The sequence below is a fragment of the Elephantulus edwardii genome, unplaced genomic scaffold (assembly GCF_000299155.1).
Source record: "Elephantulus edwardii isolate Elephantulus edwardi_28Jun2011 unplaced genomic scaffold, EleEdw1.0 scaffold00032, whole genome shotgun sequence".
Classification (NCBI taxonomy): domain Eukaryota; kingdom Metazoa; phylum Chordata; class Mammalia; order Macroscelidea; family Macroscelididae; genus Elephantulus; species Elephantulus edwardii.
The window spans coordinates 12,595,551-12,622,115 of NW_006399782.1; the positions used below are offsets into that span (position 1 = coordinate 12,595,551).

At 39.1% G+C, this 26,565-nt stretch overlaps 1 protein-coding gene across 1 annotated transcript in view; it reads right to left on the reverse strand.

Annotated features, from left to right (window-relative positions):
• The window catches only part of TIMMDC1 (translocase of inner mitochondrial membrane domain containing 1), a 38,026-nt gene continuing 11,461 nt past the window's right edge, over positions 1 to 26,565 (reverse strand). Inside the window, exons 3-7 of the mRNA XM_006884320.1 lie at positions 21,692 to 21,780; positions 20,813 to 20,880; positions 9,970 to 10,048; positions 8,497 to 8,607; positions 1 to 151 (exon numbers count right to left, since the gene is read on the reverse strand). Of these exons, the coding sequence (XP_006884382.1) occupies positions 1 to 151; positions 8,497 to 8,607; positions 9,970 to 10,048; positions 20,813 to 20,880; positions 21,692 to 21,780 (498 nt within the window). The remainder of the gene's footprint in view (positions 152 to 8,496; positions 8,608 to 9,969; positions 10,049 to 20,812; positions 20,881 to 21,691; positions 21,781 to 26,565) is intronic.

The following is a 26,565-nucleotide window of genomic DNA, read 5'->3' on the forward strand; positions in this document are numbered from 1 at the left end:
TCAGTCCATGTCTTGTTTATCTACTGATGAAGGATTTCTAGGAAGATTTAGCAGAGCTTCAATTTTCTTAGCATCCTCCTCAGAAGTATTCTTCTGTAAGTTACTTTCAATGTCTTCAGGGAGGAACTCAGTAATGTGCAGCCTGGATTTCCTGTAATTAAAGGATAAAAAAGAGAGATTGAGTATGGTTCCATTTCTTTAGTTCTTATAGTAATCGGAAAAAAGGGAGAGGGATCATATTCTTAGTCTCCCTACTTTTGTTTGACAACTCATGAGCCAATTCTGACACTTGCACTTCAAATATATGACTTTTCTCTCTCTCCTAACCTGTTCCTAACCTGTACCTAATCCTAAGATATTACATGACACTGGGTCCAATAGTTGCAACTCTGGGCCTCAAAGTGACATTAAGGGGCCAAAATACCCTGCACTGAGGTATTAGCCTCACTGGCTGGCTTCCACTTGTCTCAGGGCTCTCAAGGAAGGACAGGGTGTGCATCTCTGTTAAATTTTCTGTTGCCACACTTTGTAGGAACAGAACAAAAGCTATAAAAGTATTAACCTAAAAATAAAAAAGAAAAAGTAACCTAAGTAGCAAAAAGACAGAGAGGATAGCACTAAATATGTATATTTATGAAGACATAATTTCCAAATAATAGGTTCGTTCTTTTTCTAGGCTATTAGTACTTGTGTTTTCCTTACACAATCAGATTTGTCTTTCTTTTCTATCTCTACAGCCAGATTTCTGTATTTCTGTGTTGTTGCTGTTACATGCCATTGAGTTGCTTTCAACTCATAGTGACCCTATGTCCAATAGCTCTGAACCTTGCTCTATCCTAAGCAACCTTATCATCTCTAACACACCTACCCCCATTACCCCAAGCACTGAATCAATACATCTCATCGAGGGTTTTCCTCTCTTGCACTGTCCCTTCACCCTCTCAAACGTGATGTCCCTCTCCAAGACTGACTGCAACATGCCCAAAGTATGTCAGACGAAGCCTCAGAATTCTTGCCTCCAAGGAGCAGTATGGTTTCACCCTCTCTAAAATGAACCTGTTTGTTCTCCTCGCAGTCCAGGGTTTAATCAATACTCTTCTCCAGCACCACAGCACAAAGGCATCAATTATATCATGCTGTAAGGAGAGACCGGTCCTTGGAGAAGTGGAGGGCAGGCATGACTGGGAGAGTGGAGAGCAGGCGCAGGAGGGGAAGGACCTCTAGGAGATGGATTGATTCAGTGACTGGGGTAATCGGGATGAATGTGTCGGAGACAATGAGAGTGGCACAGGACAGAACAGAGTTTAGGACTGTTGTACATAGGGTCACTATAAGTTGCAAGCGACTCGACAGCACATAACAACAACATCATCCCTATTGTACATAGGGTTTTTGAAGACCTGTTATTTCGGAAGTAGATGCCAATCTTTCTTCCTAGTCTGTCTTAATTTTTTTTTTTTATAATAGTATCTGACAGACAAGCATTTACAGAAAGGAGCAAATGAAAGACATTTACCCAATTAGAGAAATGACTTACAGATTCAGTGTTGCTCCCCACCCTTGCCACATGTGTCTTGACCCACCCCTTTCTCTGCTCCACCGACATCCCTTTCTACTTCTGCCTACACATTCAATACCTCTCTCCCCTTAACCAGTCCTTAATACGCAGAACAGATCAAGTTCGTTCTGCAGAGGGTGAAGCCAGGCAAGGATTCTGAAGCTTTGTCTACTCTGGACATATTGCAAGGCAGGATCAGTCCTTGGAGAGTGATGTCATGCATGGGAGGGTGGAAGGACAACACAGAGAGGAAGACCCTCGATGAAATGAAATGATTAAGTCACTGTGATAATAGGGATAGGTGTGTCAGAGATGATAAGATTGGCAAGAGATAGAGCAGGGCTTAGGGCCATTGTACAAAGGGTTGCTATAAGTCGCAGAGGAGTCAATGGCACATAACACCAACATTATCCTTAGGGAGCTCTGGTGGCCTAGTAGTAAGAAGCTGCGCTGCAATCCCAAAGGTAAAGTGGTTCAAGGCCACCAGCTGCTCTGCTGGTGGATGGGCAATCTCCTCCCATGTGATTACTTGCCTCTGAAAATCCACCAGAGGGTCAGCTATGAGTAGGTTCTAACACAATGGTACCCAACAGCAAATATCCTTAGCAATAGGTATTTTTACCAGCATCTAGGTTAGAGTTTTATCAGAGCCAAAACAACATGGAGTCGGGGGAGTATCCAGTGTGGCCTCTTAAACCCATTACTGCGGGGAAAGAAAAAAAAACCAACTCAACTTCAGGCCATTTTAACCTTTGGTAAAAGTGAAAGGAAATACCCAACTCCCTTTCTCTCTACACTTCCCATCTCATCTAAAGTTAATTTTAAAAAAAAAAAAAAAAAGGCAGAGCAGTATTGCGAAGGTCCCAGCCCAAGAGCACTGAAAGACTTAAATTTAACCATAAGATCAGTTTCCCATTCCCTGAACCGTATTGCCATGTCAATAGGGCTCCTGCATAACAAGGGGTTACAACTAAGAAAACTTGGAGGCTCATACCTTATTTAAAAATCCACCCTTAGAAGCATTAAAAAAAGAAAGAAGGCGTATACAGAGTCACTGTACCAGAAGGAATTGGCTGACACAGAAGAATTTCATGAAATAATGTATGAGCAAGAGCCTGTAGTAATGAGCAGGAAGTTTAAGTCGCTCTCAAAGAATTGGCAAAAAACAAGGCTCCAGGAGTTGACAGCATACCAATTGACATATTTCAACAAAGAGACACTGCCGTGGATGTGCTCACCAAGTTGTACCAAGAAAATGGAGGACAGCCACCTGACCAACTAACTAGAAGAGATCAATGTTTGTTTCCATTCCAAAGAAGGGTGACCCAAAAGAGTGTGGAAATTATCAAACAATAACATTAGTATCACATGCAATTAAGATTCTGCTGAAAATTTTCCAAAAACGACTGGAACAACATGTCAACAGAGAACTGCCAGATGTGCAGGCTGGATTTGGAAGAGGCTGTGGTAGTAGGAATTTTATAGCCAATATTAGATGGATCTTGGCAGAAAGCAGAGAGCAGCAGACTATGCAAAGGCTTTTGATTGTGTGGATCACAAGAAACTGTGACTATGAGAAGAATGTGAGCCCCAGAACATTTGATTGTGCTTTTGCGAAACCTATAGTTGAACCAAGAGGCAGTCGTCAGAACAAAGCAAGGAGACACTGCATGGTTCAAAATTGGGAAAGGTGTCTGGCAGGGATGTATTCTGTCTCCATATCTTTTCAATCTGTATGCAGAACAGATCATCCGAGATGCTGGGCTGTACGAGGAGGAATGTGGCATCAGGATTGGTGGAAGAGAGTCATCAACAACCTGAGTTATGCAGAGGACACAACCCTGCTTCCTGAAACTGAGGAGGGACTGAGGGCTTGCTGCAGAAGGTCAAGGACTGCAGCCTTCAATACGGATTTAAGCTCAACATCAAGAAAACAAAGATTCTCACCACTGGGCAAATTGGCAGTATCATTATGGATGGTGAAAAGATTGAGATTGTTAACAGTTTTAGTTAGTTTGGTTCAACAATCAACATTCTCGGTACCAGCAGTCAGGAAAACAAGAAACTAACTGCACTGAGAAAGTCAGCTGTCAGGGACCTCTTCAGAGTAGTGAAGAACAACGATGTCAGGCTAGAGACTAAGGTGTGCTGGATTCGGGCCATAGTCTTCGCAGTTGCATGCTATGAGAATTCATGCCTTTGAGCTGTGGTGCTGGAGAAGAGTATTGAATATACCATGGACTGCTAGGAGAACAAACAGGTTTGTCCTGGAGAGGGTAAAGCCGGGCTGCTCCTTGGAGGCAAGGCTTCTGAAGCTTCGTCTGACATACTTTGGACATGTTACAAGGTAGGACCAGTCCTTGGAGAGGGACATCATATTTGGGAGGGTGGGGGGATAGCGCAGGAGAGGAAGACCCTCAATGAGATGGATTGATTCAGTGATTGCGGTAATGGGAGCTATGTCTGAGACAGTGAGGTTGGCATAGGATAGAGGAAGGTTTAGGGCTCTATAAGAGGATCATAGGATCGCTATGAGTCACAAGAGACTTGACAGCACACAACAACAACAACAACAGTGGATCCCACAGACAACAAAGAAGACCATAAGACCAGGGGAAAGTTTAGCATATGGCAACTACAGTAAACAACAGGCACAGCCTCGCTTCTACAGAGAACAGCACAACCTCACACTAAAGGCCTTCTTAACCTTAGGAGTGGAGGAAAAACTAAAAAAAAAAAAAGACAATGCAATACATATTTTAAAAAGTCCAGCTTTCAAGACAAAAAATTAACAAACATATTAAAAGTCATGAAAACCAACTTAACAAAATACTGTGTGAATATAGTAAGTATTTGAATCAGATCTAGATATAATAAAGATTATTAAGTTATCAAACTTGGAATTTAAGACATCTATACTTTGAGCACGTTGTTATAAGAGGCTATTCCTTGGAGAGGGGTATCATGCTTAGAAAGGTAGAGGGTTAGCAAAAGAAAGGAAACTCATTTGTTGAGAAGACTCTCAAAACAGTGACTGCAGCAATAGCCTCAAGTATCTCAGATATGATGAGAATGGCACAGGATAGGATAGGGTTGCTATGAGTTGTATTCGATTTTACAGCACCTAACAACATTATTAATATAGTTTATATGCTGGTTTGAGTGTACAGCAGGTTTGAGGGCTCAGGGCAATTTTGGTGTTCTTTGGGCCCCACGTGGGGGTCAGCAGAGCGGACATGCCAGATGAACAGGGGGTCTGATGGAAGGACTTTGCCAGCATTTGGGCGTGCTGGGTTGGTAAGACCCTGAAGGGCCCAAGGGCAGTCTTTCATTGTTTTTGTTCAGACATTCCTCTAGGTCATATAACCCTGGTGTACAAGTTTCCAGACAGCGGTAACTTGTGGTTGCTGTGAGGCTGAACACTGTGACACTGATGTGTCAAATGCGTTAATGGCTGGTTACCCAATGCAGACAGAGAGTGAGTAGTGTGGAGCTTCCCGATTAAAACAAGTTTGGAAGAGTGACACCCACTTCCGTAAACAGCTTGCCTCCGGAAACCCTATGAACCTGGAGAGAGGATGAGAGACACCCAAGCGTTGAGGACTCTCCTTCGTAGGGTCGCTATGAGTCGCCTGCGACTCGACGGCACTTAACAACAACAATAACAACATGTGTGTTGTTAAAGTCAAGACAGAAGGAATACACAGAGTCAATGAATTAAAAAGAAGTGGCTGACATGCAACCATTTTAGGAAGTAGCATATGATCAAGAACCAGCGGTAATTAAGCAAGAATTTAAAGCTGCACTAAAGACACTGGTGAAAAGTAAGGCCCCAGGAATTGATGGGATATCAACTGACATTTCAACAAACACATTCAGCCTTGGACATGCTCATCAGTCTATGCCAAGGAATCTAGAAGACAACTGACTAGAAAAGAATAATATTTGTTCTTATTTCCACAAAAAAAAAGGTAATCTAATACAATGTGGAGATTATTAGACAATATTATTAATATCACATGCCAAGTAAAATCCTGCTAAAGATTATCCAAAATGGTTAGAACAGCAAAATCAACGGAGAACTGCCAGAAATTCAAGCTGGATTCAGAAGAGGACTTTGGAATGAGAGATATCATTGCTGATGTTAGCTAGTTCTTGGTTAAAAACAGAAAGATGTTTACTTCATTTTTTTTTAATTATGCAAAGAAATTAAACTGTGTGGATCACAACAAATTATGTATAAGATTAGGAAGAATGAGAATCCCAGAACACTTTAATTGTGCTCATGTGAAAACTATACCCAGACCAAGAAGCTGCTGTCTGAAAAGATCAAGGGAACAATATGAAGAAATATCTGTGTTAAGGTTGTATCCTTTCTCTTATCTATTCAATCTGTATGTTGAACAAGTCATTAGAGAAGCTGGACTCTATGAAGAAGAAAGAAGCATCAGGATATAAGGAAGACTCATCAACAACCTGTATTATGTAGAGGACATAACCTTCGTTGCTGAAAGAACGAGGATTTGATGCACCTTCAATGTAGATTACGTCTCAACATTAAGAAAATAAAAATCCTTACCACTAGGCCAAAAGGCAACATCATGATAGATGGAGAATGAAAAGGAATAGTCACAAATAAAAAAAAGGAATAGAAATGCTGAGTGACTTGAATGGGCTCATGAGTAGACTGGACACTGCCAAGAGAAGACTTGTAGGCTTGAAAAGATGTTAATACAAACCTCCTTCAACAATTTAGATCCTCCCAGAAGAGCTGTGGATGAGCATTAACATTACTGGTAAGTATATTCGTTTTCTCCTGGACACAAGAGCCTACTATTTGGTCCTAAGCTTTCTGAGGTCCCAACTCATCACACTATTTCTTAGTTGTTGGAATTGACAGAAAACCTCATAAGCAGCTCCTTACTTCACCTCTGCCTTGCATGGGGACTTCTGAGCTATAAAACAACCCAGTGGTAGATGGAATTTGGTCCAAGACTTAAGAACAATAAATGACATAGTTGAGTCTCTACATCTTTGTGGTTCCTAACCTTTATACTATAATAGACAAAATGCTAGTCAATAAGCCTTTTATTTTAAGAACTAACTTCCCTCTGTAACTTGATTTGTGCCACTATTAGAAGCTCTACTTGGAATATTATTGCTTTTTAATTTTTGACTCATGTACTTTTAACTTGTTAGTTAAATTTGTGTCTTCTAGGCTGCAACACTTCCATGATACATCTTCAAGGATATGAACATGTACGGCTAAGCACAACTGATAACAATGCATCTAAATTCCAAAATCAATCTCCACAATAGTCTACGTGTTTCCTATTGCCAAAGGGGCCCTTTAGAGTAGTGAGAGAAGATCTTCACCCTGAAACCTACAGCATCCCTTTTCAGCAGGAAGTAGCTAGCTAAGAGAATACGCCGTCCCCTTTTCCTTATGAATCAGGGTGAAGTCTCTCTCAGGGAGGAGTGAAAGGTAATGGCAAAGGACACAATGACAAAGGAGATTAATCAGAACTGGCTTTGACAAGCACTGTGGCAACTGGACAATTAAAACAGACTTTCATAGGGGGAAAATAAAAGAGGAACGAACTGGGGGGTAGGGTAGATAAAATAGTGCAACAATGAATGAATGGAAACGCAAAATCTCTGTAAATGTTCATTAAAATTAATAAAATTTAATTAAAAAAAAGAAACCTCCTAAAATGAAAAGGAAAGAAAGAAAAATGGAATTGAATATCCAAGAATCGTTAATATCAATTATAAAATATGACAAACGCATACTAGGAATACTAAGAGAAGAACGAAGAAATAAATAGAAAAAAAATTAAGTAAAAAAATGGTTAGGAATTTCCAAATTCTTACATCTCTTGGTTAAATGATCTTTGGTTTTGGTGATTTTCTCTATTTCTTATTTTCAACTTAACTGATTTCTCTATAATTTTTAATTGACTCAACCCCAATTTACAGTGACCCTATCAACAACAGGGCATTTTTATGGTAGTGAAACTGTTCTGTATGATACAATAACGGTAGAAACATGATAGTATGCTTTTGTCAAAACCCATGTAACTGAACACTACAAAAAGAGTGACCATAATATAATCTATGGATTTTAATTAATAATAATGTGATAATACTCGTTCATTAACTATAACTTTCTCATTGCCATCATGGTGGTACCAATTCATAGCTGGCCCTCCAGCTAGTTCTCAAGGGGGCTGTAATTCACACAAGAAAACACTGCTCATCTTTCTCCCTCAGCGCTACTGGTGGGTTCAAATCACCTGAGATGCATGGCCTTTGGATTAGTGCAACTCCCTGTGGACTACACCATCAAAGTTCACTAATCACAATAAAGGCACCATGATAACATGTTACTGAAGGGGAAAACTGAATACAGGGAGAACCCAGTGACAGAGTTCTAAAAAGTTAAGTCTATTGTTTAAGGAAGACAGTCAGTGAGAAGGATGGACAGGGACTGCAACAAAGGACTTTTGCATGGTGTTGATCATGAGATGGTGTGGAACTGAGCAAGGGTTCCACCTACTGTTCACAGGTTATGAGCTGGAAATCTACTCAATGGCACTTAACATAACAACGCTGCTTAAGGACTCAGTAAAAATAAACTTTTGATTTAGTAGCCATTTAGAATATTTATGGCTAATAGGTCACTACTATTTAGGAAGTTCTGGTGGCTTAGTAGTAAGGAGTTGCACTGCCAACTCAAAGGCAGGCAGTTCAAATCTACCAGCTGCTCAAGGGAGAAAGATAGTAATTTTCTCCAGGGAGAAAGATATCTTCTCCCATGTAATTTACTGCAGCTGGAAGGCCGCTGCAAGGTCACCTGCGTGTTATTTCCAACTTGAAAGCACATAACAATAATAAAGGGATTAAAAAGTCAAATTCCTCAGTTTTATGCTTCTTACCATTCCTCCAGTTTGAGGTCATGAAGTATCTTTCGATCCTTCTGTTTTCTCTCTTGAATTGTCTCACCATAGTACTTCTGAAGTAACATCATGAGGCTTCCTACAGGGGTGCTAAGGGGAAAGCAGAGGAAAAGTTTAAGAGAAAAAGCCAGTTGATCAGCAACGTGGAAAATCTCGGCTAAGGCATGAGGATGTGTACAGAGCCATCTGTTCATGAACAGGTAAGCAAACACGAAAATTAAAACATACTTGTAAAATAAGAAAAGATTCTGAGGCACTATTCTTCCTGGTCTGAACAACAATCATGAAAATCTCTAAAGTTAATTGGTAATAACAATAACAGAGCTATAAATAAACCTATAAATTGGCTTTAAAAAAAACAACAAACCAACCATGAAGAATATGCAAGGAGAAGGAGAAAAATATGTATTTCTCAAGCTCTAGCAAAAAGCTTCTATGCTATAACTTTCTAGGAAATCAATGGTTTGAAATGGTTCCAGCTAGGGAGGAAGAGATGCTTCTGATTTAGGATGGTAAGACTACCAAAACATGCTAAAATTTAAGAGTCGAGAGCTCTAGTGGCCTAGTGGCAAGAAGCTGCGCTGCAATCCTGAAAGAACATGGTTTGAATCCACCAGATGCTCTGCTGGAGAAGGAGAGGCCATTTCCTCCTGTACCAGTCAGATCCAATTTGACAGTACACAAACATAAAAATAATAAAACTGAAAGAGTAATAATAATAAAACTTAAGAGTCTGGTACAACCATTATAACCAATATGGGGAAAAGTCACATCCACTGAGAGATTCATTTAGATTAAAATTATTATAGCAATACTAGTCCCTATTTTCTCAAAGAGAATGAATATGATAATAAAGTAAATATCCCTAACTTTAAAAATTATTTTTTGCTAAATTCAACTTTTCCCTTCAAATCAAGTCACTTTATTAATAATGTTGTTCTTTTTGTTATGTACCACTGAGTCAAAATCAACTCGTAGCTGACCCTCCAGCAGGTTTTCAGAGGCTGTAAATGAAAGAGAGAAAAAATGCCCATCTGTCTCCCATGAACCATGCGTCTTTGAGAATAAGTCTTTACCACGAAGCCATCAGATCTCAGTATAGGACAACTAAAATAATGTCAACAGTAGAAATAATCTATTGAGACTGGAAAAAAGAAAATACCATAAATATCTCATTAAAAACTGGGGTGGATAAGGGTTCCAATCTGCTGGTGGGAGTGTAAAATGGTTCAACATTTCAGTAAACTTTCATTAAAATCACAATTACAATAAAAAAAAAAATTAGGGTAGGCAGATGGAAGGAAAGGCAAAGCTCTCTAATTTTTTAAGAAAAGCCAACCAGTAAGGAGAATGACGGCACTACAAATCAACATTTTATATTCACCTTTTAACCACAGCCAAGGCATTAATGAAAATAATGTCAATTTAGAATAGAATTATGTTAACACTCACCCCAGCAAGGCTCCAATTATACCACCAGCCACCAGACCACGCAGGCCTAAGTTTATTCTGAAAAGGCTTCCTGTGACAGCTATTTAAAACAAAGTCAGTATTAAGCCGTCTTTAAATACAAGAATTCCATTTTTAAAAATTTCCTTCTTAGAAAAAGGACACAAAGCCTAAGTAGGCTTCATGAACTCAGTATTAAAATAACATCATAGCCTGAATTTCCTGAATCTAAAATGACTATATACTCTTTGTGCAGATTTAAATGAAAAAATACCCCTTTACCAAAAGTAGCCAGTGTTGTGAAGTCAATTTCAATTCAGAGTAGAACTGTACCATAAGGTTTCCAAGGCCGTAAATCTTTATTGAAGTCAACTGCCTCATTCTTCTCCTGAGTGGCAGCTGGTGGGTTCACAACGCTAACTTTTTGGTTAGTAGCTAAGAACTTTCTCCAGAAAGCTAAGGCCTCAATATATCCATCCAGTAGATCTAACATCTTAATCCGCTTCATTTTTGCCCACACTCCTTAAAAATCTGTAATTTCTTCACCTCTACTGCTTTCTTTTCTTCCTTCAAGAAAATCTTTCCATAAGTAAAAACAAAACAAAAACCCCCCAAATGCCTTCTGCCAGGCTCCAAACTGGAAGCATATAGTCTACATTGCCACCTGGTGGCCAGCACGCGGAATCTTTTTATTCTACATGTGGGGCACAGATGGGGCAATCTCCTCCAGTGACTCTGAAAACCCGCTGGAGGGTCATCTATGGCTCAGCTCTGACTAAATGGTACACAACAACAATAGTAGCATTTATTAGGGAGCTCTGTTGACCTAGTATTAAGAACCAGTGCTAGGGGAGCTCTGGTGGCCTAGTGGTAAGGAGCTGCAACTACAATCCCAGAGCTGCACGGTTCAAATCCACCAGATGCTCTGCCGGGGAAGGAGGAACAATCTCCTCCTGTACCAGTCAGACCTGATTTGACGGTACACTCACACAAAAATAATAAAATAAAATAAAAAATAAATAAAAATTAAAAAAAAAAGAACCAGTGCTACAATCTCAAAGGCATACCGTTTGAACCCACCAACTGCTTTGTGGGAGAAAGATGGGCAATCTCCTCCCATGTGATTTACTACCTCTGAAAATGCTGAAAAGGTCTTAGTATATATTAATTTTTCCTTAAAATTCTAAATTACAAGAATAAAAAATGATCTTTAATCCTACTGCCCAGAGACAATAATAAACTTGGAGTATATATAGCTAGTCTTTCCCCCACCCCAAAAATACAGTATTTATAAAAATCAAATTAGAGCCATGTTGTACCTGCTGAATTTTTATTTTTATGTATCAATTCTGTATCATTAAAGTTCTTCACAGTTCTACTGCATGGATATACCACAATTTTTTTACCAACATTTTTTCTATTTGTGGTTGTTTTAAGAAAACATGTGATTATAATCCTTATACATTAATTTTTCTATAGATTTGTTTCCTTAAGATGAACTTCTAGGTCAAAGGATATAAACATTTTTAACACATTGTTGAACACTTTTAAATTGATGATCGTGCTTAGAAACACATTTTTTTTCTGTGTATTACTGAATAATTAACAAATAAATGCATTAATACACTTCATACCAATGATGTTCCTTTTTTAATTAAAATGTGCATGACACCTATAGCCATCATTTGCGGCAACATGTAAAGATTTTTATTTAAACCACTAGGCTGTTATCCAAAAGAGACAAATTTTTCAGTAAAAGCATGAGTTTCTGTTCTTGTGCATCCTCTATTTTTCTTCTCAGCTGGAGAGGGCAGCTACGGTTCCTAATTTCAACTTGGATTTCTCTGATTAATAACAAAATACTGTTAGCTTTGTTTCGACCTTCGGTTTCAAAACTAGCTGTATTATTTCTGTGAATTAAAAATTCCTATCTTTTGTCCAATCTTCAAGTGAGGTGTCTTTGTTTTTCTGATATGAAGGGGCTTCTATTTGTCACCTGCACATAACACTTTGTTATTGATATTAATATCTCCAATGATATGGAGTTATTTTCAACTTGACAGTAACTAATAACAGCACTGTTTTTATGACATAGGCTTAATTTTAAAAATTTTATGAGGTCAAATATCTTCATTACTGTCTAGGTTATTTTTTTTAATAGGGAAGAGCACAAGCACAGTTCCCCACCACCACAAATTATGCAGTAGTTTCCCACATTTGGGGAAATTATAGCAGTCAGCACATCCAGAGTGCAATGGATAAGCCTCGTTTACTTTTATATTTTAAAGGTATCTATCTGTATATTTATCTTTTTATTCATAGATCAGTTACATATCATGTACAGTAAATCTTATTCACAAATTTCACATTTTTTAGTTCACCACTACAATTTAATTGTAACCTTAAAAATCAATACATGGGGAGCTTTAACTATCATTAGCAAACAGGTTCAGAGAAACAAAAAATCTTAGTTGCATGATATGGACATTCACTCTGAAGTTAAGTTACTCAACTCATTCACTGCCAGAGCATTGGAATCAATCTATAGCTGACCCTTCAGCAAGTCTCTGAAGCTGCCATATCTTCTTATTGACTGACCCTTTTAGCATTATAAAATGTCCTCCTTTGTCTCTGATAACAATTTTTGGCTTAAAATCTATCTTGTCTGATATTACTATAGTCATTCCAGTCTCCTTTTTCTTATTTGCCTGGTGTATATACTTTCCATCTTTTTACTTTCAACCTATATGTATCTTGAACCTAAAGCATGTCTCTTACAGACAAAAAAATAGTTAAATCTTATTTTTATTTCTACGGCTTAACTCTGTGAGATTGCCCATCTTCCTCCCACATAGCAGCTGGTGGATCTGAATCTTGTGCCTTTGAGTTGGCAGCTCAGCTCCTTACCACCGGGTCCCCAGAGCTTCCTTCTGACTCACAGTGACCCTCTATTGGGCTTCCAAGGCTGTAGATCTTTACAGGAGACTGCTCATCATTTTCTCTCAGTGAAGCCTGTAGATTTGAACTACTTCCCCTATCATTATTGTTGTTGTTATTATTATGTACCATAGAGTCAGAACCGATCTATTCCTGACCCTCAAGCAAGTTTTCAGAGGCAGTTATTCACATAAGAGGAAACTGCCCATCCTTCTCCTGGTGGCCTCAAATCGCATGCCTTCAAGATTGCAGCACAGCTTCTTGCCACTAGGCCACCAGAACTCCCTCAATATGTGTGCACCATATCTTTACTCATTTAAACCAAATTTAATGTCACTGAGTAGATTCCTACTTGTGCCAACCATCTATCAGATTTTGAAGGTTGTAAATCTTAAAGGGAAATTATAACCTATCTTATTCCCTAAGGGCTACTGGTGGATTCAAACTGATGGAGACACTAGGCCTTTTGGATAGTAACCACCACACTAGGGACTGCACCACCAGAGTGTCTTTACTTGTTCTTGTTAGGTGTCTTCAAGACAATTACAACTCATAGCGACCCTAGGAACATAATATCTGAAACCTGCCCTAACCTGTGCCATCCTCATCACCTCTGTGACCCTAATGGCTTTTCTCCCTTTGCTGACCTTTCACTTTTCTGAGTATAATGTCTTTCTCTAAGAAACAGCCCCTCTTAACAACATGCCCAAAGTATGTGAAGTGAAGTTTCACCATATTTCGCTTTAAACATCTTGCCTGTACTTTCTGCAAGACATATTTGTTCAACCTCCTGGCAGTTCATGAGATACTGAGTGCTCTTCTCTAGCACCACAAATCAAGGCACTGATTCTTTTTTTTGTCATCTTTATTCAGTTTCCAATTCTCAGATATATAGCAAATAGCTGAAAAGACAATGGCTTAGCTCAGGTTCACCTTTGTCTGCAAAGTAACATCCTTGCTCTTCAGTATACTGGTGAGGTCCCTTACTGCAGATTTTCCCAATGCAACAAGTCTTTTGATTTCTTGACTGGTACTAAGATTGTTGATTGTGGATCCATGTAAATTAAATAACTGACAATTTCTTTTCTCCACCTCTCATGATGTCTGTTGGCCCTATGGTGAGGACTTTTATTTTCTTGATGTTGAGATGCAATCCATACTGAAGGCAATAGTCCTTGATCTTTTGCAGCAAGTGCTTCAAGTTCCCCTCACGTTCAGCAAGTAAGGCTCTGTCAGCTGCATAATGCAGGCTGTTGATGAGTCTTTCTTCAATCCTGATGCCACATCTTCTTCAAAAAGTCCAGCTCTAAAAAAAAAAAAAAAAAAGTCCAGCTCTGATGCATACCTTTTTTTAATCCATGTAACATTCCTCTCTGATCCAACAACAGCTTCCTCGTCTATGTATAGGTTTCACATGAGCACAATCAATGGTTCTGGAATTTCCATTCATTTCAGCATTACCACAATTTGTTAAGATTCCCAAAGTCACATGCCTTTGCACAGTCAATAAAACATAGTAGATGTCTTTCTGGCACTCCTTCCTTTCAGTCAAGATCTATCTGACATCAGCAACAATAAATATTCCAGGTGTCAGAGCCTCTTCTAGATCCAGCTTCAATCTCTGGCAGCTCTCTGCTGATGTACTTGTCAAGATCTTACTGGCATGTGTTACTATCAATCTTGTTCAATACTTTCCACATTCTTCTGGGTCACCTTTTTTGGAAATGGGAACAAATACAGATCTCTTTCAGTCTGTTGAGTAAAGAGTGCTTTTATTAGTGCTCTTTAATTATTTTTGTTTATCCATTTTACTATCTGGTTTCAGCTTCTTTCAGACTGAAGAACTTGCCTGCAATTCATGCTAACCCTATGCTCTGAACATTGCTCTGTCCTGAGCCAATCTTACTGTCTCCAACATACTTATCTCTATTACTCCAGTTACTGTGTCAATCCATCACATCCCAGATCTTCTTCTCCTGCACTGACTCTCCACCTTTCCAAAAATGATGCCCTTCTCCAAGGACTGGTCCCTTCTGGCCACAGGCCTAAAGTAAACAAACTGGTCCCAATCTCTCTGGGACAGACCTGTTTGTTCTCTTGGCAGACCATGGTCTGTTCAATACTATTCTCCGGCACCACAGCTCAAAGGCATCGAATGATCTTCTGTCATCCGTCATTGTCCAGCTCTCTGATGCATAGCAAGAAATTGTGAAGACTATGGCTTGGATCAGATACACATTAGTCTCTAGACTGAGACAGTTGCTTTATGGCACTCTAGAAAAGTCCTTAACAGCAGATTTTCCTAACACAATTCATCTTTTGATTTCTTGACTGCTGGTGCCAAGAATGTTGATTGTGGAGCTGAGCAAGCTATAACTGTTAACAGCTTCAATTTCTTCTCCATCTATCCTGGTGATACCAACTAGCCTGGTGGTAAGAATCTTTGTTTTTCGATGAGGAGCTTGAATTCATATTGAAGACTATAGTCCTTGACTTTTTGCAGAAAATTCTTCAGATTAAAGACAGGTCTGTTAGCAATGAATTCTCAGTCTTTTATCTAACTATGTCTTTATCTTTACTTTTGAAGAATAGTTTTACTAAACATAGAATTCTTTGATGATAGCTTATTCATTTCAGCACTTTCAGGATTATCTCATCCTGATTTACATTATTTCTGATGACTTTTCTGTAAATCTAATTGGAGGCGGGGGAAATGAATGTTCCTTGCATGATGAGTAATTCTTTACTTGATGCTTTCAAGATTTTTTCTGTCCTTCAACAGTTTACTATGATATGTCTAAGTGTGTGTGGCTCTCTGCTTATCCTTTGGGAATTTGATTTTCCTGAATGTTTAAGTTCTTGTTTTTCCTTTGATTTGGGGAATAAAAAAATCATTATTTCTTCAAATACCTTTTCTGCCCTTTTCACTCTTCTCCACCAAGCACATCCATTACAAACACACTGGTATGCCTGATGAGATCTCACAAGTATCTAAGGCTGTTCACTTGCAGAACACATTATAAATACTCATCTGTTTTCACATTGACTGTTTTTTCCTTCTTTTATTTCACTTCTGCTACTGAACTCCTCTTTCCCACTAAATTCTTAATTTCAAGTATACTTTTATCAACTCTAAAATCCTCATTTAAACCTTTTTTGTAATTTCTATTTCTGTAATAATATTATATATTTAATGAGTCATTGTTAGCTTCACACATGGTTTCCTGTTTTGAAATCTTTTGTCAGGGTCCTCCAAATGACTAATTCCACCCCCCACTGCTTTTGCATGTCTTGTGATTTTTGTTGATGATGTTAAAATCTAAGCTTTTAGATAATATATTGTAGAGACTCTGGAATTGCAACTTCCTTCCCCCGTCCCCATGGGTTTGATTACAGTTCTGTTTATGTACTGATTTACCTGGACAAATCTTCTCTGCTCAGTTTTTGGGTTTTGCTGGTGGTTGGTTTTTTTTTTATTTTTTAATTTTTTTTATTTTGTGTGTGTGTACCGTCAAACTGGATCTGACTGGTACAGGAGGAGATTACCCCTCCTTCTCTGGCAGGACATCTGGTGGATACGAACTGCGTAACTCTGGGATTGCAGTGCAGTTCTGCTCAGTTTTTATGTCTAGTTTCTTCAGAACTGTCCTATCTTAGTAATCAGGCAAATATACTCCTCAGAGATTGTGCTAAACACCTTATGCTAGAAGAGCTTCCTACTCTTGCCCAAGGTATCCATCCTTGCCTCGGGAAATTCACTCAAAGTTCATTTTAGTTTGCAAGTTTTTCCTAGTTTTTATTTTCTGCATTCACCAGGTCTCACATTCACCTAAAGGCAACTTGCCTTTTACTCGTCTCTTTAGAGTGTGTGTGAATATTTAAAATATGTGCACAGAGTTCAAGAACTCCACAGAGAGGCAGGATCTTATGAAAGTCCTGTTTGGACATCTCATTACCTACATGTTATAAGATAAATTTCTGCTTGGTCTATTGATCTATATTACTTGTTTAGAGCAATATCAGGTTAGCTGTTTTCAGAAATACCTCTAGAAAAGGAATTTTCTGTGCTTTGCTCCAAATGAAGTCAGTACACTCCAACAGCAGATCTGCTGGCCTCCTGTCCTGTCCTTGTAAAATTCCTGCACCACAGACATGAGGACTGGAGGGTAGAAAAATCCCAGGCTAAAATTCTACAGACTACCACTATTCTTGGCTTAGTGGTAGAGTTGCACTGCCAACACAGACACTCTGTTCAAATGCACCAAGTGCTCTGTGGAAGAAAGATAGGCAATCTCCTCTTGTCGATTTACAGACTCTAAAAACCTGCTGGAGGGGCAGCTATGTGTCCATTCTGACTTGACAGTAACTAAGAACTACTATTCTTACTTTCAGTTGTTGTTGTTATGTGCCATCGAGTCGTTTCCGACTCATAGCGACCCTATGCACAACAGCCCTAAACCCTGCTCTATCCTGCGCCAACCGCACCGCCTCTGACACACCCATCCCGATTACCCCAGTCACCGAATCAATCCATCTCATAGAGGGTCTTCCCGTCCTGCGCTGTCCCTCCACCCTCCCAAGCATGATGTCCCTCTCCAAGGACCCGTCCCTCCTGGCAACATGTCCAAAGTATGTCAGACGAAGCCCCAGAATCCTTGCCTCCAAGGAGTAGCTTGGTTGAATCCTCTCCAAGATGGATCTGTTTGTTTTCCTGGCAGTCCATGGTACATTCAGTACCCTTCTCCAGCACCACAGCTCAAAAGCATCCACTCTCCTTCTGTCCTCCCTAGTCATTGTCCAACTCTCTGATGCATAACAAGCGATTGCAAATACCATGGCCTGTATCAGGCGCACCTTAGTCTCCAGAGAGACACTGTTGCTCCTGAGTACCTTAGAGAGGTCCCTAACAGCAGACTTTCCCATCGCGATATGCTTTCTGATTTCCTGACTGCTGGTACCAAGAGTGTTGACTGTGGAGCCGAGCAAACTGAAGCTGTGAACACTCTCAATCTCTTCGTCATCCATCCTGACGCTGCCAATTGGTCCAGTGGCGAGAATCTTTGTCTTCTTGACGTTGAGCCTTAGTCCATACTGAAGGCTGCAGTCCTTGACCCTTCACAGCAAGTCTTTCAGTAGCTATTTTAAAATAAAAGCTCCTCAATTTTCTATATGCCTTTGGTCAATATCAAGCACCTTTAAAGACATGTGTATTTAATTCTGTCTAGCTTCACTGTTGCTTTTTGGTGAGACGGTGCGCCAAGTTCTTCATCTATTTCAAACACTGAATGTACTATTATGAAAATCAGATCAATGCCAAATAGTAAGGATGTAAGATGACAACCTGACCTGATTCTGATTTCAAGAGAAATTATCAGAGAGTGTTACATTATTAAGTATGATGGTGACTGCTGGTCTGAAGTAAAAATTTATATTGTATGAGAGGTAAATTTTTTATTCTTCTTTTAATAGTCATTTTTACAATCAATCAAGAAACATTTATTTTACCCAGTTACATGTCAAGTGTCTGTGATATAAAAGACAAACATCTAAATCATCTAGTAAAGAAGTAAAATAATCATAACAACTTAGTATTATAAATGGTTTGATAAACTATTTTTAGTCAATTATAGAAACACAGGGGACACTTATATATAAAGAGAAGAAAACAGAGGTTAGGAAAGTTGCCTTACAGAAGTAGAGGCTAACAAATGATTGTAACCTTGAATAATAAAGTTGGGGTTTTATAAAACTACTTCTAAGAGGAGGAAGGTATATTCAGTGAGAGGAACCAAAATATGTAAAGCAAAAATATGAGCAGTTTTGGAAATCAAAATAGATTTTTAAGATTGGCGCAAAAGAGAGGTATATGGGCACAATCTTTAGAGTAATGGACAACTGTTGAATTTCAAGCAGATGAAAGGTATAATAATACAGCTAATTTTAAAAAGTAACTAAGATAATTATGTAAATGAATAGTTCCAGATTATACATAATAACCTGGTATTAGTAAGAAACAAAAGGAAGCAAGTGACTACCTATGTATCTATCTATCTAGTATAATTTATAGAACTAGATGGTTAGAAAGAAGGATAATAAAAATATTATCATTCCTCAGCTTCTGGTCTTGGCATTTAAAGAGGTAGATGACTGGGAAGACAACAGCAGGCACAGGAAATGGAGCAAGGAGAGTGAAGACAAAGGTTTGCTTTGGATACGAACAGTTGAGGCTATGAATAGCCATTTTAAAAAATGCTTAAAAATTAGAAAAGGAAATTCTAGCTGTCTGAATGATGTCAAAAAGCAGGGTCTAGTTATACAAACAGGAAAGTACTGGGCTACTAATCAATAGGTTGGCAGTTGAAATCCTCCCAGAGTCAACACAGAAGAAAGCTTTAGTAGTCTGCTTCTGAAGTGTGGCTCCCAAGAAAAGCCTAGTGAGAGCAGTGTTGTTGTTCATTGTCAAATCAGAACCTACATAGCTGACCCTCCATCAGAACTTCATGGAGTCATCAGGGGTCAGAATCCACTTGACAGTAACTCATTTGGGTTCCTCCCTACCCCAAAGCTGTTAATGCCTAGTTGTACATTATATTTTACAATGTTTATATTAAAAATTAAGCTCAGATAATTCTGCTTATGTACATTTGTCTGCATACATTCACATATGCTAAAGAAAGAGTGTATGTAAGAGCAAGAAAGAGGGGGAGCTCTGGTGGCCTAGTGGCAAGGAGCTGCAACTACAATCCCAGAGGCACACGGTTCGAATCCACCAGATGCTCTGCCGGGAAAAGGAGGAACAATCTCCTCCTGTACCAGTCAGATCTGATTTGACGGTACACTCACACAAAAATAAAAAAAATAAAAATAAAAAATAAAAGAGCAAGAAAGTAGAATTGATAAATGGAATAAAGTGTTATGCACAGTTGAGCCAATGGATGTAAGAGGTAAATGGTATACTCTACATGATTTTTATTTTTCCAACTTTTTGTAAGCTTAACTCTTTCTAAGTACTTTTTAAAATGCTTGTTTGACATACATGTATGTGTTTTACATGTGTGAGAGACATATGTAAATCTGAGTGAACGCATGCGGCAGTTACCTTCTCTTACATTTTTTAAAATGTGTCAATGTTCATTTCAAAGAAGAGCTCTCAGATGCAGATAACTAAAATAAAACTCAAACTTAACACACACACACACAAAATGTAATCCCTTACTAATTCATCTCATCAGTGTAATTTCAAACTTCTCTTTCCTCACTCATTATGTTCTAGTCAAATTCATCCATGTTTGAGAAACTCTTGCTTAGAATCTTCAATCTTGATGCTCTGAGTCACTTTTCATTTTAAGGTCTGTTCTTTCTTATCCTCCAAGCATTATTAGTTTCAAGACCTTCTCTGAACACCCTATTAACATTTGATTCCAGTATCTCATCTATTTGTTAGTTTCTCTATGTCATCATTGTTCTGTCAATAAGGAACTGACTCACGGCTGACATTCCAGCAGGTTTTCAGAGGTTGTAAATCATATGGAAGAAGACTGCCCACCTTCTTCCAAGCTGGTAGATTAGAACTGCTTGCCTTTGGGTTGGCAGCACAACTCTTTCCTACTAGGCCACCAGAGTGCCCTTTCTCTATCATAGCAACTTATTTTACCAGCCACCCTGATCATAAAATTCTTTGAAGATGGTGGCAAAGGTTGTGTCTATTTTATTCACCATAAACACCTGAATACCTAGAGCTAAGCTTTTTCAATGCTTTTTCTCCATAAATACATTTTACATGAACGTTAAATAAAAGGTGATAGGATATCAAGTAAAGCACTCACAGACTCTATCTTCTAAGTTCTTAAGCATTTCCTAAACTCTATTTGAAAAGATTAAAACATAAATAAGAACAAAAACACCTTACCTCCAGCAACAGCAAAATGGCTTAGGGCATTTTTATCTCGGTACACGTTTAGACCAGTATTCACTGTGCTGGGAAGAAGGGAGAAATGAAGAGACCAAAAGATTTAAAACACATCCTATTACCTTTTCCATTTCTGTTTTCATTTAAGTGACAAATATTATTTTAAAAGAGTTTACTAGGTCAATCTTTGCCTCCACCTCCTCAACATGTTTGTGGTGGTTGTTGTTGACTGCTGTCAAGCTGCACATGACTTACAGTGACTGCATGAACAAAAGAACTGAAGCTTTTCTATAACTATTGACATTTATCAAAAGTTCATAGTTTCCAGAGGCATGGTGTTTAGGAAGTGGATGTCATTCCTGCTTCAAACTGCTAATATGCAGGCAGACTTTCCAGGTAAGTCTTCTCTTGCTAAAGAATAAATGAAAGAATTATCAAATTTCTGCTATAAATACATCACTTAAAAATAGAAACATAAAGAAGTTTTAGCTTTCTTTTCTTTTCTTTTTTGGTATCAACATATGACTGGTTGGAAGACAACAAATGACAACTGACCAGTCTTCTATATCATTCGACAAAAATTCTTGAGAAAAAGGCACTACTAATCACTCTACAGAGAGTTTTCAATTTTCAGTGGTCCCATTTGCTCAAAAGATGTGTTCCTTATAGTATACAAGGAACTTCTCTCACAATTCAGAGATCACTGGCCTAGTGGTAGGAAACTGCACTGCAATCCCAGAGGTGCACGGTTCAAATCCACCAGATGCTCTGCTGAAGAAGGAGGAACAATCGCCTCCTGTACCAGTCAGATCCAATTTGATGGTACACACATAAAAAAAAAAAAAGAATAAATAAATAAACAATTCAGAGATCACTTACTTGAATATAGTCACAAACATCATAGTCCTCCAACTCCAGCGCCAGCCATACCGAATGAAGCCTCTTGTGGCAGCACGATGAGCAGATTGCTAAAGTAAATAAAGACTGTGAGCATCCATTACACCTTGCCAATTTTCTTATTCTTCAAACTGTGGTGGAAAAGTCTTAACTACAAATTGGGCCAAATGTCAGCTGTGGATCTGGGCACACAATCACAGCTGTTGGGGTCATTTATGACTCACAGTGACCCTCCCTCAGGTTTCTCAGGGTGTAAATAGCAATGGGAAAAGCCTGCCCACCTTTCTCACAGTCATTGAGTGTGTATGCTGTGGTTAAAACCTGCCTCAAGAGAATGTTGTAAATACTGTTGTTACGTGCCATCCAGTAGGAACCAACTCATAACTGACTCTCCAGTAGCTTTTCAGAGGCAATAAATTGCGTGAGAGAGCAGCTGGTAGATTTGAACCACATGCTTTTGATTTGACAGTATAGCTTCTTACCACTGGGCCAACGGAGCTTCTGCAAATAAATATTAGATGCCATAATACATCAAAACGCCTTTAAAATAGACAGTATCGAAAGACCAACAAGCCCATCACCTTTGGGTCACTTCCAACTCACAGTGATCCTGCAGGACAGAGCTGAAATGTCTGATAGGGCTTCTGAGGCTATGATATTTATGAAAGCAGACTTCCACAACCTTAGCTTACATGCAACTGCTGGTGGATCTGACAGCCAGCTTGCAGCTGTGCATTTAAAACTTACTGGGTTGACAAAGCACCTTCAATAAATACTCAGCTCATTCCTGCACATCTGTATTACTGTAATCTTTACTTTTAAGTTGAGAACTAAACTGTCCAGTTATTGTTCTTTATGTTTTGCTATTTTCTTTTCCCTGAAATTTCTTTACTACAGAAAGCCCATCTTAGACTGGTTGACATGTTGTTGTTGTTGTTATGTGCCGTCGAGTCGAGTCGTTTGCGACTCATAGTAAGTTTTAAATGCACAGCTGCAAGCTGGCTGTCAGATCCACCAGCAGTTACATGTAGATATCATTAAATACTTAATTGATGGGTTACTTAATTGATTGGCAGTTATACTTAGTTCCTTCCCGTCTCGTAAGAGCTCTGGTGGTGAAGTTCATACAGAGTTGCAGTGCTAATCCAAAGGTGCCATCTCTGGAGGTTCAAACTCATCAGCACTTGCTTGGTAGAAGATGGAAAGTCTCTTCTCATGAGATTTATAGCCTCCAAAAAGACACTATAAAGTCAGCTGTGTGTCAGTTTTGACTTGATGGCAATGAGTTCGCGTTTTCTCTCAATTAGTAGAATTGGATATACATGGTACTGTTAGCTAAGCGACAAAACTTAAATGACATTTTGAGAGATTCTTCAGGATACTTACTATTTCTATTTGTTCAAATATATTTGCTCTTCAGTACTCTGGAGAGGTCCCTGACAGCAGACTTTCTCAATGCAATACATCTTTTGATTTCCTGGCTGATGGTACCAAAAGTGTTGATTGTGGGGCCAAGCAAACTGAAGCTGTGAACAATCTCAGTCTATTCACCATCTGTCAAGATACTGCCAACTGGCCCAGTGGTGAGAATCTTTGTTTTCTTGATCCATATTTAAGGCTGAAACCCCTTCCTTAGCTTTTCATATTAATGTAGTAAGGCCCTGGGAATTGATGGCATAGCAATTGACATATTTCAACAAACAGATGCTCCCCTAAATGCACTCACCAAGTTGTGCCAAGAAATCTGGAGGACAACCACCTGGCCAACTGACTAGACCTATTTGTTCCCATTACAAAGAAAGGTGACCCAACAGAGTGTGGAAATTATCAAACAATATCATTAATATCACATATAAGCAAGATTTTGGTGAAGAGTATCCAAAAATGACTGGAGAAGTACATCAACAGAAAACTTCCAGGTGTACAGGCTGGGGTTAGAAGAGGCCGTAGTACTAGGGATACTATAGCTAACGTGAGAAGTGTTTCATTGGCTATGTGCAAAGACATTTAACTATGTGGATCACAATAAACTGTGGCTAACTCTGAGAAGATGGGAATCCCAGAACATTTGATGGTGCTTATGCAAAACCTATACATGAACCAGGAGGCAGTCATCAAAAAAGAGCAAGGAAATACTTCATGGTTTAAAACTTGGAAAGGTGTATGCCAGGGAAGTGTTCTATATCCATACCTTTTCAATTTATATACAGAACAGACCATCCGGGAGGCTGGGTGTATGAGGAAAAGTGTGGTATCAGGATTGGAGGCAGATTCATCAACAATCTGTGTTATGCAGATGACACAATCCTGCTTGCTAAAACTAAGGTGGACCTGAAGCACTTGCTGCAGAAGGTCAAGGACTGCAATCTTAAATGTGGACTGAAATTCAACATCAAGAAAACAAAGATTCTCACTACTGGGCCAACTGGCAGCATCATGATAGACAGCGAAGAGATTGAGATTGTTAACAGCTTTAGTTTGCTTGGCTCCACAATCAACATTCTTGGTCCCAGTAGCTAGGAAATCAAGAAAAACTGCATTGGGAAAGTCTTCTATCAGGGACCTCTTCAGCATACTAAAGAGCAATGATACTAAACTGGAGACTAAGGTGCACTTGATCTAGGCCATAGACTTTGCAATTACTTCCTAGGCATCAAAAAGCTAGACAATGATTAGGGAGGACAGAAACTGTGGTGCTGGAGAAGAGTACTGACTATACCATGGACTGCTAGGAGAACCGGTTCGTCCTAGAGAGGATGAAACCAGGCTACTTCTTGGAGGCAAAGATTCTGAGACTTCATCTGACTGACTTTGGAGATGTTGCAAGGAGGGACCAGTCCTTGGATCAGGACTTCACGCGTGGAAAGGTAGAGGGACAATGCAAGAGAGGTAGAACCTCAATGAGATGGACTGATTCCGTGACTGGGGTAATGGGCTAGCTGTGTCAGAGACAATAAGGTTAGCACAGGATAGAGCAGGTTTCAGGGCTATTGTACAAAGGGTTGCTATGAGTTGCAAGTGACTTGATGGCACACAGCAACAACAATTATCTTTTTGTTAATGACTTATGCCACTCAACATCATTTTCCTAGATTCATCTATGTCAAACAAACCATAAAGTTTTAAAGAATCTAAGTCTAATGGTAGGAAGCTGTGCTGCAATCCCAAAGGCACATGGATGGAATTCACCAGCTGCTCTGTAGGAGAAAGAGGGACAATTTACTCCCTTATGATATACTGCCTCTGAAATCCACTGCAGGTTGAATGGTTCTAATTCAAGGGCACATCATAACTAAATAATTTCCAGGTAATGTATCCGTTTTAGGCAAGTTAAATCCTCTCTGCAAACCCCCCCATGATACATCTTCAAGGATATGAACACGTACGGCTAAGCACAATTAACAACAGTGCATCTAAATTCCAAAATCAATCCATAATAGTCTATGTGTTTCCTACTGCCAAAGGGGCCCTTTAGAGTAGTGAGAGAAGATCTTCACCCTGAAACCCACAGCGTCCCTTTTCAGCAGGAAGTAGCTAAGAGAATATGCCATCCCCTTTTCCTTATGAATCAGGGTGAAGTCTCTCTCAGGGAGGAGTGAGAGGGAATAGCAAAGGACACACTGACAAAGGAGATTAATCAGAACTGACTTTGACAAGCACTGTGGCAATTGGACAATTAAAACAGACATTTGGATGGCGGGGAAAGAAGAACAAACTGGGGAGGAGGGTAGAGAGAATGGTGCGGCAATGAAGGAATGAAAACCCAAAATCCCTGTAAATGTTCATTAAAACTAATAAAATTTAATAATTAAAAAAAAAACCCTCTCTGCAAGGTATCAGTATGAATTCAAGGTGTTTTTGTTTTGGGATTTTCCCCTCCTCTCTATTTTTATATTGATTTGCACACTAAATTAGTATACACTGTGTATCATTCATACACCCTGCATTTTATACATTCCTACCTTCACACTGTGTTTTAGAAAATTAATCACCACTGATCTATGCCCACTATTATGCTGTCTATTCAGGTTCCCACAGGATCCTCCCTAATTCCTTCAGCCTCTCCCTCTACTCACCAAATTCTGTCATCCTAGTGATTTTCTCCCCTCCCTTCTACCTCTCTGCTCCCTTCTTCTTCCCCTTCTGGACTTTTATCCACATCTAACTAGTTATCCTTCTATTTTTACAATAATGGTTTTATGCAGTATTTGTCCTTAGGAGATTGAGTTAGTTAACTTAGCATAATGATCTAGATTCTTCCATTATATAGTATTTTACAAAATCATTGCTCCTGAGTGCTGCATAGTATTCCATTGTGAGCACATGGTTTTTAAGTAACAGAAATAATGAATGACTACATGACGTACACAGACACTCATGTACATACACGTGTCCTAACTCTGTCTGCCTAGGGCTTGGAAGCCCTGGTACCATAATGATGAGTGGTGAGCACATCTGGTACCCAGAACAGCTTTGCCAAGATGAGCACAGCTACTACTTAGAAGAAATTTGCCAAGAACACTTTGCTATGGCAGAAAGCAAAGATATACTCGAAAAATGACAGGGACATAGCAAAAGGGCATAGGCATGAATGTGAAGAGGCTTTAACTGTCCTAATCTAGACCTATTTGAGCATCAAAATTAAAATGACAGTAGTGAATTTTAACTCTCATAATGAGAATTCATGAGTCCATCCTCATGAATTACATATATATAAGAAAAAAGGCAAAATTATTTCCACAGTAATTGTTTCAAGCAAGAATTATCATTTACTGGCGCTGGCTGAAAATCGCCTGTGACTTCATCCATAGCCACTGGTGAGAGTCAGCGCCCAGAGCCATCAGGGGCTTTAAGCT